Raw genomic sequence first — 12,837 nt, 5'->3', positions numbered from 1 at the left:
GCCTTTTACCACAAACTTAGTCACTGCTCGGTGACATTCGTCTATCCTGGCATGAAAGGAGACGCTACCGGTAGACTGCAGCGACAACTGCCAGCATCTGAGCCAACCAGACTCTGTCTGTCTCATCATGGTCACCTAAATGCACAGTAATGGCAAGTTTTGTAATAAGGCAGATCGCGCTAACATAATATGCACCGTTAGTTGATTATTTACCTGCCGCATTAACGGGAGAGGACGTGCAAACGTTACCGCTGCTGCTGGGTTGAGATTCACGAGTCCGGAGTGGAATTAAAAACATGACATTCATTTAAGGTTATCACGTGTGTTTTGTGAGCAAATGCTTTTGCATATTCGTAGTATTTCCCCCCTTAAATGAAATATCTACTTACAAGTATTGCAAGTTGCCCTGTTGTCATCCGTTCTCGTAAAGTATAACCAAACTTTTTAGCGTTTGAGCCGCTTAGGCGCCGTGTTTCCTGCCAGGTAAATGACGCTCCGCAACGTGGTGACGTCATTCAGCAGTGTACCAGGGGCATGGAGAAAAGTTGTCGACTGGAATCGATAAGAGAATCGTTTGCGAAAATGTCAAATAATTCCAAGGAATTGAAACAGTGGGAACCGGTTCTCAACAAGAACCGGTTTTCGATACCCATCCCTAATCATAGCCTGCTGTAATAGGCAAATTAAACCAAGATATTTAACTGTTTGAAGGTGTTACTCATTCATTATCATGTGTTTTACCTTCAGAATGAAGAGGCACAAAAGGAGCTGAGTTTACTGTGCCCAGCACTTGGAGTGTGACAGCAGAGGAAAGGTTTTTGGGAATCAGTTTGCGAGTACTGCAGCTGCATGTGATAGACCATCGTGTTATTTCACTCTGTGAGTGTAGATAGCGCCCGTGGGTGTAAAAGGCTACTGCATCCAGATCATCTGTTGTACCTTTCCAGTCATATTTGTATTATGAAATTTTTAAAAGTAGAAACCAATCATCATAAAGGATTCCAGCTAAATGAGTGAGCTAAACCAGTGTTCTTCAGCTTATAGCAGTGCGTAGCAGACATTCTCTGAGGTCCGATTGCTCTGATAGGAAACTTAATTCCAGTGTGTCTCAGGTTGATGACACAGACCTGTCGCCTTTTGGGAAAGTGACAAACAGGGTTTGTTGTTCCGTCCTATCACATCAGACAATGACGCACCCAAACATTTTGCATTGCTGTGACCACTGAACAGCCACCACCACCCTCCCGATACAAACCAGCAATAATAGTCTCTTTTAACATTCACGTGCAGACTTTATGAGATTATTTTCTCACAGATAAATTCTCTGATCATGACTCAAACTCGTTTACCTCCTGCTCCTCAGTTTCTGTGACAGCAGTACCACCAAATGAAGTGTAGTATTGGACAGCAGCAAGTTCTGTGTGTACACCACACACCTGAAGTCCTGTATTTAATGTGCCCTTTTGCATGTTTGCCAGATCATGGAAAAAATGAAACCATAAATGATGTCAGTGACTTCCTCTTAATAGATTCAAAGAGCACCTGTACAGGAACACAACAGGTTTTTTTTGAACAGAAGCGCCTTTTACTCCAGAGTTCCTATTCCTGGAAGGTTTCCTCCTCTCATAGGTCACCAAGAACATTTGATTTTCCACGCTTTCATTTTTTTAAACCTTTTAAATTGAGCTCTGACACACTCACATGTGATTAGTTTGAAACATGTTAGGAATTTTTCTGAGTCAGCATTTTTTTTGGAGAGCTATGTAACATGTACCACATGAATCAGGAAACCGAAAAGGTGTTTGATGTATATAGAGAGGTGTCATTATGCTGCATATATAGTACACGTTATTGTACTGGTTACTGTGAAATGGATATGTTTCAGTTAATATGGAAAACCAAATCTGACTTGGGATTCAAGGAACTTAAAGAAAAACAAATGAATCTGGTGTTCATGTAAAAAGAGTCACTGACAGGAAATCTGAGGGTGTGTTTTGTTTTTTTGCCATCAAAAACACAAGAACAACAACAACAAAAACCACAGGGCTGATGGCTGTCCATTAAAACCGATCAATAATGCCAGGTTCAGACTCGTTGCTTATCATGACACAGCACTGAATTCCTGGTTGCATAATGCCACTAAAATGTGACCCAATCAGATTGAAATGAAGTTTGAATGTTTCCTTTTATTACTCTTTTACATATTCTCAGCTGTTATTTTTTATTATTATCTCTACTCAATGAAGAAAAACGTGCATATTGATTGAAAACGTCGGTGCTGTTGATACTGGAAATTAGTTTAGGGCTTTTATTTTTTTATTTCATTGTATTTTTTAAGTCTACTTACAAAATGAATTATTTTGCTTTGTCGCTTTATGTATTTTTCTACCAACACTACAAATGTTTTTCTTTTTTTCTAATGCCATAACGAGTTCCTCAAGGTTGTATCGCATCGGATGGAGATTATGCATTATACTTGTGCTGTATTTTAGACAGTGTGTGTTTAATGATTGATGGTACTGGAATCTACAATTAAATCTGTGCAATCCTGATCAAATTTGCCAGCTTGTCTGTCTTGTTTATGTTTTTTGAGGTTTTATTGCTGAGAAGTAAAGTTATGTAAGCTGTAACTTATAATTAAGCTATACAGTGATTTATTTGTTTTATTTTTTTTCTTATACTCTAAATTGATCTTAATCCAGAATCAACAGAGTGTAACAAGCTCCTGCTGGAGCCTACATGATTACGGAGACTGTACATTTTGTGCCAGGGCAATTCGGAGTTTGTTACTGGATCACATTCAGGCTAACTTCCCACCCGCCTAGTCATGTTTCAACTTTTCTTTTCTTTTTTCCCGCAGTAGAGCCATGTTAAAAGGGTGCCTCCCAAGTGAGTACAGGTGTTTGTTTATACAGGAATGAAAACTTCACCTTTCCTGGCTGATTTTATGAGCCTCCTGTGCTCTTTAATCAAAAGTCTGAGTTGAGACAGCTGCAGAAATCACTTACACGTTGGTCTGGATGTGTGTGCACACACTAGCTGTCCATTGTTGCATAACAGATTTATAACCTGTTTGTTATCCAGGAAACTGACGGGCTGTCATTTATGTTTTTGATCATAAAACAGACGTGCAGTTTATCAAACTTTTTGTTTAATGGTTTTGCAGACAGGGTGTTGCATTTAGAAGGTTGGAGGAGTTAAAGAGTCAAACGGGGTTACATTTTTTCTTTAGAGTTTATTGCTGGTTTGTTTTCTTTTAGAGAAACTAATGTTTTTTTTTTCTATGACTAAAATGTAAATAAGTGTGAAAGAGGCACAAACAAGAGCAAATTCTAGACTTTTACAGGGTACATGGTATTTTTGGGGGGCAATGTGACCAAGCTTAGCTAGGCTAGTTGTTCTCTGCTGATCCCCTGTCGTCCCACAAGATTCAAGTTTGTCCAAACAAGTTTTTATGGACAGCAATTATTTATCTGGTGCTCAACTTATTTACATGTTGTTCAAAGGATAATTTACTATCTATTTGTGCAGTCATGAAAAATAAAACCTTGACAGAACTGTTTGCAGTCCTACGGTAAAACAAGGTACATGCTGTTGTTGCTTCCATGGGAATTAAAAGGGTAATTGGCAGCCAGTCGCTGATACTTAAATAATAATTGCACTTAAATAACTGATCATCAGCAAGAGTGAGCACCTCTATAAAAGCAACAGTTGTGTTAATATTTTTGCTGATCTGGGACATTTGGTGTGTGTTGGTGAGTGCACATCTCAGCAAGCTCACTGCAGGTTCAAACCTTAGATGTACAACTCGAACTCCAGGCCTCAAGGGCCGGTGTCCTGCAGGTTTTAGATCTCACCCAGGGTCAACACACCTGAGTCAAATGATTAGTTCATTACCAGGCTTCTGGAGAACTTTGAGACATGTTGAGGAAGTCATTTAGCCATTGAAATCAGCTGTGTTGGATCAAGGACACATCTAAAATCCCTCAAGGCCTGGAGTTTGACACCTGTGGTCTACAGGCTTGTTTAGGAAGCCTGCCAACAGCAGCATGGTTTACGTTTATAAATTGTATCCTAAAAAACTACCAGATTTCTGGAGGATTGCCCTTTGGGCAGATGAAAACAAAGTAGAGCTATTTGGCCATAATGCACAGCACCACATTTGGCAAAAACTAAACATAGCACATTCAGAGAAACACCTCATACCAACTGTCAAGCACGGTGGTGGTTGGGTGGAGATTCGGGCTTGTTTTGCCGCCACAGGAGTCAATCGTGAACTCCTGTGTATTCCAATGTATGCTAGAATGAAATGTGAGGCCATCTGTTTGACAACTAAAGCTTGGACAAAAGAGTTTACGAGAGCTGCGTATAAACGAATATGACTGCGAGCCTCGATAAACTGAAACAACACTGTGAAGAAGAGTGGGCCAAAATTCCACCACAACTATGTGAGAAACTGATAGAGACTGAAAACAATTGCTTAAGTCATTGCTGCTAAAGGTGGTTCTGCAAGCTATTGAATCCTGGATGTATTCATAGAGCTAAAAAGATTTTAGCTACATGAAATGTACCAATTCATGTGGTACATTTATGTTTCCTCTGTAGGTTATGAGCTACATAGTCCGTTTAATCATTCAGTAACAGAGTGATTGTATGACATTCCCAGCTCTTCATTATCTTCATTAAATGGTACCTATGCCATTTTGAAGTTGATTAGAGAGTCAAACAAACTTACAGTAAGTTCTTTTAACCCTGTTGTAGGCCCAGGTACTTTAGAGCTATAGGTCCATATTTGACCTACATAAATTAGTCTTCAAATCAGCTGTCCCTCCACAAGAGAGGACCGCATTTATATAACACTGCAGGTATCACCTTCAAAATTTTCAAAATTGTTTTCATACTTCCTACTGATCTCTGTTCGTGTCTTTATATCTTGACCAATCTGATCTTGTCTTGATCTCAACTTAACCCCTTTATGAAGGTTTTGACCCCTGCTGCTCACAGCCTGCTGATAACTTGCTCGGTTAAGATCATTTTAACTTTTAACGGTTAAGATCATTTTAACTTAACCGTGCAGTGTCATTACAGTTCTATCACACCATTCCTAGCAGCGGGCTTCAACAGTTTGGCTGCCTTCTGTCTGAATACCACATCTGTTTTAATCTCACTCACATTCATTCAGATCTCCGTATATCCCTCCATTCACAATCTAAGCTCAGCTATGTCTAAGTTACACAACTTGCAGTCAACAGCAGATGGATCTTGTGTGAATGGGCCGCATGTGTACGTGCTTTATCTTCAGCCAATGAAGGATACAAGCTTTCATGCTAATCTTGTTAATGCAGCCTTGACAGGTCTAAGCTGTAATGACATAGGATGCGTCTTAGCGCCACTTCTTGCAATATTTTGAATTTCTTAGCAGGATAAAACCACCACAGCCCTTCTTATGCACACCAAGCTTGTATAGAGCACGCGCCCATCTGTGCAAGGCATGATATTTCTCGTCACCTTCATTCAGTCACCATGCACTTTGTCTGTATGTTTCACTCTCTGTTACTGTACAGAAGAATATTTGCTTCCTTCTGCAGCTTCCTGAAATGCAAGGCGACAGACGATATCAACCTTCAGTGGGTTACTGCTTTTGTCCCGTCCCTGCAGTTATACCTGAAGTTGCTGTGCAGCTGCACTGGGTGCATTAACCACAATATTGTCCGCTTCTTTGCTCTTTTTTAACTCATTTATCATCTGTCTTCTCATTTCAGCTGAAGAAAGCCCACGGTTTTCCTTCCCATTCATAAAGATTATGCTTGGAGCATTGCCACACATGACTTCACTGGCACTATTTAGTCTTCAGATTTCACTTTGTATTATTAGAAATGGACAAAGGGTTGCGTGGAGAACGGCATATCAGTAATCAACTACTGTCTGAACTGGCCGTGCACTGGCTAGCTTTCTATAATCATCCAGCTGATCAAGAACAGGATGTTCTGACAGAGTGAGATAAAATGCTGAGAAGGGAAAGGCACCTCGCCAACACGCCACATGATACCCGGCGAAGGGTCCTTCACTTTCAGAGTGATTTATTAATCAGGTCGGATTTATGAGCTTTAAATACAGATTTTTAAATGTAATCATTTCTCCCTTTAAGTTGATTACAACAGAGCCAACTACAAATGTGAAAAACAAAAAGAAATCTTTTTATTATACAACTGTACAATCTCATTACAGACTAAAGAAACACTCAAGATAACATCACAGCTGCAGCATTGTGTACTCAGAAGCATAAAGCACTGTATTGTTACATTAAGCAGAGTTAAATGTCTTGTTTGTGCCAAAAATCTACACAAATGTATATATTTCTATTAAAAAACGCATTTGAGGTAAAGGTAATGTAAATTGTTGGATTTGAGGTATTTCTTGACTTTCGTCATGCTTTCGGCTTTAATCTTCAATACAACTTTTTCTGATCTCATCAAGCGAATTACAGCATCAGTGGAACAAGTCCACAGACATCGGGCTTTTCCGCCTGCTGTAAATGCATTAACACCTAAAATCGGTTGGTTTTTTAGCCAGAATTTCATTCAAATGCATCAGCAGCAAGCCAACAAATGCTCAAATCCAAGACTTTACAGTCAGTCTATTAGTCTCCAGTGCTCACACAGCAATTAGATGAGTCTATAAACAAAATTAACAAAGTACTTGTATTGTCTCAAAGCCAATTTCATCAGCATTTCTGTAACAGAAAAATAGGATTTAAAAAAAGTAAAAGGTAAAAGAAATTTTACTGGCAACATGAGTGTGGAAATCAAAAGAGGACATAACTGGTTCGGTTCATTACTGAAATTTAAACAAAAGGAGAAGCAAATCCCTAATTCAACACTGATCGAATATTAGCTTTATTAACTTTCTCATACATGAACTGGGCAGCAAGAAGAGACAAGTGTTCCCTTCAGCATGTCTGCTCGGGGTACTCCTTGTTTTCCTCTGCCTCGTTCTTTAAAACAGCATCTACAACAGGTTTCAGAATATAGATGTATCACATTAGCACTTAAAAGGTACTATTTGGCTTTTATCAGCCTTATTCCTGAGTATCTACACATATATACCTTATATTAAAACAACAACAACTGCGTGTTAGTCAGGTATTTAATGTTAGCAGATATGAAGCTTTAGGCTCCGCTATTAGCTTATTTATTGGCAAGATGTCTGACCTTGGCACTTTCTGTTTCGTCACACAAAAATGGATTAACTCCAATCTTTAGTGCTTACCTTCAAATGTCACGTATTTTTGCTTTTACAAGTTCGATATTGCACTGCAAAGGGTTTGGAGCCCTAATTAGGAAAATAAACACAAAGACAAAGAATACAGAGAGAAAGAGAATTTAAGAGCTTTCTGAAAATCATATTTTGTTTTTTGTTGTTTTTTTGTTTTTTTGTTTTTTTTTTGTTTTCTTTTAACTGACGTCACAAAAGAACAGCAAAAAAACAACAACAATAAAACAAATTAACTGACAGCTTTAACTTTCTGCTTTTCAGTAAATTGGAACTCAGGTAACCACAGTGTGACTTGCTTTGAAAGTCCCGTTCACAGCTGGCGATGTGCTGCAGTCCTCTAATCTGATGAATCAAAGGAGTGTGCCTAATTGCTGGCTGGCATGTGAGACTGTTTTTGAAGTTAGATGTGAGATTGATCCAGGTGAGATGGCGTCTACAAGATGTACATCTTCTTTGATTTGGATACCAAGGCTATTTCTTTCTGGCCCTGATTAGAATAAGTCAGTAATCAAAGGCTGTTAAATCAGTCTCGACTCTGGTACATGAAACATTTTAAACAGTGTATATGAGATCAAAAAGCAAAAGCAGTGGCCTGAGATTTCCAGACATTAAATATGGTGCTCAGCCTCAAACAAAAGTTTCTACGTTTTCCTCTGCCTTCATGTCTTTTAGCACCTTATAGTTTGAATCTAATTTATTCTTTTGTTTGTGAGTCTGATGAGGGCTGACTGGTAGCTGCTTCCAGCAACTTCATATCATCGCGCACAGACACGGCTACAGAGAAAGGGTGAGGCTTCAGAGTCAGGCCATAGCTGTAGCCCAGTTTCACCGGCACTGCAGGGTCGGCTGTGATGTTGCACTGGTGCGCTATGAGAGCTGTGAGCAGGAACAGCTCCATCTTGGACAGCTCCTCGCCGATGCACCGCCGCTTGCCCAGGGAGAAGAGGAGCACGTTGCTGGTCAAGTCTTTATTCAGCATTCCGCTCTGGTCCAGGAAGCGCTCTGGGTCAAAGATATCTGGTTGGGACCAATTGCTTGGGTCATGGTTGACGGACCACTGGTTGATGAAGATGACTGTGTTCTTTGGTATGGTGTAGCCCATGATGGATGTGTCTGTGGTGGTGGAGTGGGGGATGGTGAGAGGGACGAAACTTGTGAAGCGCATCACCTCGTAGATGAAGGACATGACATAAGGCAGCTGCTGCTGGTCCTCGATAGCAGGGACACGGCTCCGGTCCACCACTTTGTCCACCTCCTGCTGGAGACGCACCTGTATCTCTGGATACCTGCAATCACAGGTGAACACACATTTAAGGTGACTACTGCCAGGATAGAAGTTAAACACTCTTGCTGGTGAACAAAGTGGAATGAAGAATCTTTTTCGTTAGAAAATGGTTTCTGCCGTTAACACCCCCCCCCCCCCCCCCCCACCTGCCCCCACCTCCAAATAAAATGAGGTTTAATTTAACTGCCTACACCTAGATGCATGACTGGTGACCTGTAGGATGTTAACAGCTTAAATGGATCATGTTAGATAGTCCATAGACACGAGTAGTCCTTGCCACAACTCAAGCAGAAAAAAAATAGTGGCTCTGTAATCCATCCACTGATAAAGGTATCAGGCACAGGACAGATTAAATGGCACTAAAGATTTTAAAACGCTGACTGGGCATTTTGTTCTCTTTCATTGTGGTGTGAAGTTTCAGCTTATTACTGCCAGTACACGTACACACACATACACACACACACCTCCAGTGGGCTGTTACATAACTCAAATGCAGCTAAACTTCATCAATTCTGCAGAGCCTTAGCAACAAGTTGAAGATAAACTGTCATTTATCATGCAGTTATTTATCCATATAAATAACTCCTTCTATAAAGTCATTTTTTAAAATGATTAAAAAAAATCTTACTTGACGAGAATGAGGATGATCCACTGTAGGGCAGTCGACAGTGTGTCTTGACTTGCTCCAAACACATCCCCGACTGTGGAGGACACATAGTCTTTCTCAGAAAGTCCCATCTTATCTCGTATTTGGTCCAGCGTCACTATAAGGGCATCAGTCATGTCTCTGATGGTGCTTGAATCGATTGTTTTTCTGTGCTCCACAACTTTATCTCGAATGAATTCACTAAACTCCAGGTTGAGCTTCTTAAAATTTTCAAAGATGGTTTTGATGGGGTTGGGGAAGTACTGCAGCCAGGGCATAACGTCCACTATGCTCCCTGCGCCTACAGTCTTGGTGAACTGGTCGTTCCTGCCCACCACCTGCTGAAACTCCTCATCTTCATGGGAGTACCTCTTCCCAAAGCAAACCGCGCTCATTATATTGGCAGTGGACACCACGACGTAGGTCAGGGGCTGGAAGTATTTGTCCTCCTTCGTTTTCCTCAGAAACAGCCGCAGCAGCTCTTTGCCCTCGCTGAGCACGTGATTTTCAAATGTCTTCTTAGTTTGGGGGTTTCCTGTGGAAAACATCCGGACTGTGGACTGGGCCACTTTGCGGTGCATCTTCCACCAGCCCGTGGAGTTGCCAAACGCCATGCTGTTCCCATTGGAGATGTACTGGAAGGAGGTGAAGTCCGGTCTGCCGGAGAAGTGGGAGCCCTGCTTGACCAGCGCCTGTTTGATTGACCCCCCGTTCAGCACCACCACCGTCCGACTGCCGAGCTTGATCTGGAAGACGTCGCCGTATTTTTTCACCATGCGCGTAAAATACAAGTGCGGTGCGTTACCAAGCTGCGGTGCGTTCCCGATGACCGGCCAGGCGAGGGGGCCGGGCGGCCAGGAATGGGACCGCTGCCGACACAGCCACCGAAACAGGTGCAGGGACACCAGCAGAGTCATGCATGTCACTAACAGAGCCCTCGGAGTTGCTGGGCTCACTCCCTCCACTGTCACATCCATGATAGACATGCTGCAGGCAAGACATAAAATCATTGTTAAATGCATATGTTTGCAGATTAAAGGCTTGAAATATGATACCCCAATTAAATGGGGTAGAAAAAAATGCATAATTAAATACCTAGTATTTTCCCTCATGGCAAAATATTATATTTTAGAATTTTTCCAAAATATTGAATGCGCCTGATCCAAAAAATAAAAAAATATATTCTTTAAAATAAAAAAAAATAATAATCAAACACGTTTCTCTGTGAGCCGAAGGACAGCACTAGAACCTCGACAAATAAAATAATCATTCCAAAAAAAAGAGAGTCCGGTTAGCGCGTATCTCTCACACACAGCCTGATTTAAAGTAACAGACTGTGAGCAGCCTACTGTGCATCCACAGGCAGTGCAGCAGCTTGTGTGGGAGATCCGTCCTCTCTGTCCGCAGCCTGCTCATGCTTTGAAGCCCCACAACACCAGGCGAAGTAATTTATCCCCACACAGCGCAACATCACGGCTTTGTTACAGTGGGCAGGTTTGTTGCAAAAGGGTGTCACCCCCACCACCAACACATCTCTCTCTCTCACTGACTCTTTTTCTTTTACTCTCTTTCTTATGATAGCTCACGCCCAGGCAACGGGACCTAAACAATACGTTAATTATATGACTGGATATTCTTCTAAGAAAATATAAAAGCAGGACTGCCAGTTGCAAGTCCTAAATATAGTTTGCCATCTTATTATTATTATTATTATTATTAGTAGTAGTAGTAGTAGTAGTAGTAGTAATAATAATAATAATACAAGGAATAAGTAGAATAAGTAGTCTTTCTATGCGGTATTAAATAATATAGCTTCAAGTCAAAGTGCTTGTAACGACGTGCGAGTCTGCCTGAGGGAATTATGTAACACCCGACACAGTCTCAATCTTTTCAAATAATTTATATAGTCCGGACCCGCTAACTGTTAACTGCTTTACTTTTTTATGAAAACATAGTTTTAAAAAAATATTTTATATTGTATTTAAAATATATATACATTAATATATATTATATAAATATATTGATCAAATCAAATGATATAATATATTTAGTTTTGGAAACTGGTCGCGTGTGATCAAACAGCCTGTATGTTGCAAATGTAGAAACGCAGTCGGGGTGATGGGGACGCTTTAAAATGCTAAAGGGATCTAGAATCCATGTTTGCTGCTCCTTTACTCGTTTTGGTGTTTCGGCTTTGAGAATACAAATTCTTGTTTCTACAAACTCCCGGCTCACATGTCCGTGGCGCAGGGCTCGGTGTGTTGGCGGAGTACTTCTCTTGATGCTCGAGGGTGACGGTGTGAGGGTGCGCTTTTCGTTCGAGCCACCAGGAGGAGGCGAACCCCGTGTTGTGACTCATTAATTCCCCCCAATTAACAGCCATGCCGGGCATCGGAGCTGCTCTAGCGGCAGGTTATACACCCTCGTTTCTCTCTCAGATCTTCAAATGACAAACACGTGTGGACGAACGGGAACTTTAGATCTACTGTCCAGATATTTAGCTGATTCTGGTCAAGTCTTAAATGACAGAAATATTTGTTCCCCTCTATGATTTAATCTAAAAAATAGAATCCGGAGTTCGGGTTGATTTTATAGCTCTTCTATTAAATTCTGTGTAGATTTAGTTTCAATCTGTTTCAGTTTTCTTGAATCTGCAAGTATTGTTCAAGTGTCAGAGCCCCGCTCGAGCCTTCCTGCTAACATCTGGTCTGGTTTTGAAATGATGTGATTCGGGAAACCCGCTTCAGCACCGCGGACAGCGGCTCAGACGATGGCTCGTGTCCCGTGACCCAAAACTTTCACAGAGAAGCTGCAGGCGCAAATTTGAACTGTTTGTTGTATCTTCAAATTAAATTCAGAAATATCCAACTCCATCAAATACGGCCAGTTTAACTCCATCTCTTTCCCCCTTTTTTCCTTTGACGAAATGTAATCCAAATTATTAAGGACCAGAAAAAGGATTTTACAATACTTTTCGTATATATTTACATGTCTAAACTATGTTATAGAAGTACACGCAAAACCACATTTATACAAATTTCATTAGGATAGAAAATTACGGGTCAATAACACTTCAAATTTCCTTGAAAATTCTGCGTTAATTAAGCGTATACTTTGTCTGTGGCCTAACATGATATCTAGAAAAGGGTCTGACGACCTTTAAAAAAAGTATTTCAATCACTTTAGTCCATATGGTGTGTTTTAATTAAAACACACATTTTCTCATTATAAATAAAGTGTGTAAAAGCAGGTTGTTAATGTAATGTTAATGTATTCAGATGAAATGAATGTAAAGGGCGTAGAGACTTACTGAGACGAGACCCTCCACTGCTGCTGTTGCTGCTGCTTGAAAAACTTCTCATAAGGTGACAGTGTGTGATCTTCTTTTATTCCAATAAGGAACCGATACACGAGGGTGGGGACAAGTCAGTGAAGTGCCTGGCCCCTCTCCTTGGCTGGCAGGACCCGGCTGTTAGACCAAGCACGTCCATCCGCCTTTCATTCCAGAGTGTAAATAATCCCAAACGTGACCTCATCATAATCATTCTAAACACAATATACCCTTTAAAACGCACAGTTAATACAAAAAACTGGAACTGCTGACTTCTTTTACTCAGCAGGTTATAGGTTT

The 12,837-nt window shown here is 40.8% G+C and overlaps 2 protein-coding genes across 5 annotated transcripts in view; one reads left to right on the top strand and one right to left on the bottom strand.

Annotated features, from left to right (window-relative positions):
- The window catches only part of rmdn2 (regulator of microtubule dynamics 2), a 39,349-nt gene extending 36,792 nt beyond the window's left edge, over positions 1–2,557 (top strand). For all 3 annotated transcript variants that reach the window (XM_085478314.1, XM_085478315.1, XM_085478316.1), the window contains exon 11: positions 748–2,557. In XM_085478314.1, the coding sequence (XP_085334440.1) occupies positions 748–801 (54 nt within the window). In that variant the 3' untranslated portion in view covers positions 802–2,557. The remainder of the gene's footprint in view (positions 1–747) is intronic.
- Positions 2,558–6,176: 3,619 nt separating this feature from the next.
- Positions 6,177–12,594, bottom strand: cyp1b1 (cytochrome P450, family 1, subfamily B, polypeptide 1). 2 transcript variants are annotated; one of them, XM_085478312.1, is made up of 3 exons: positions 12,517–12,594; positions 9,189–10,193; positions 6,177–8,561 (listed from the first exon to the last, which is right to left on the bottom strand). In XM_085478312.1, the coding sequence occupies exons 2-3, from the start codon at positions 10,190–10,192 to the stop codon at positions 7,970–7,972; spliced, it is 1,596 nt and encodes a 531-aa protein (XP_085334438.1). In that variant the 5' UTR covers position 10,193; positions 12,517–12,594; the 3' UTR covers positions 6,177–7,969. The 2 variants fall into 2 exon arrangements, with proteins under 2 accessions (XP_085334438.1, XP_085334437.1); XM_085478311.1 differs by lacking the exon at positions 12,517–12,594 and adding an exon at positions 10,302–10,721.
- Positions 12,595–12,837: the final 243 nt, after the last annotated feature.

Source organism: Copadichromis virginalis, linkage group LG13 (genome assembly GCF_057382275.1).
Source record: "Copadichromis virginalis isolate Kocher_CV1m ecotype Utaka linkage group LG13, C_Virginalis_male_GT1.1, whole genome shotgun sequence".
NCBI classification, from domain to species: domain Eukaryota; kingdom Metazoa; phylum Chordata; class Actinopteri; order Cichliformes; family Cichlidae; genus Copadichromis; species Copadichromis virginalis.
This window is presented reverse-complemented; position numbering and strand designations above follow the sequence as displayed.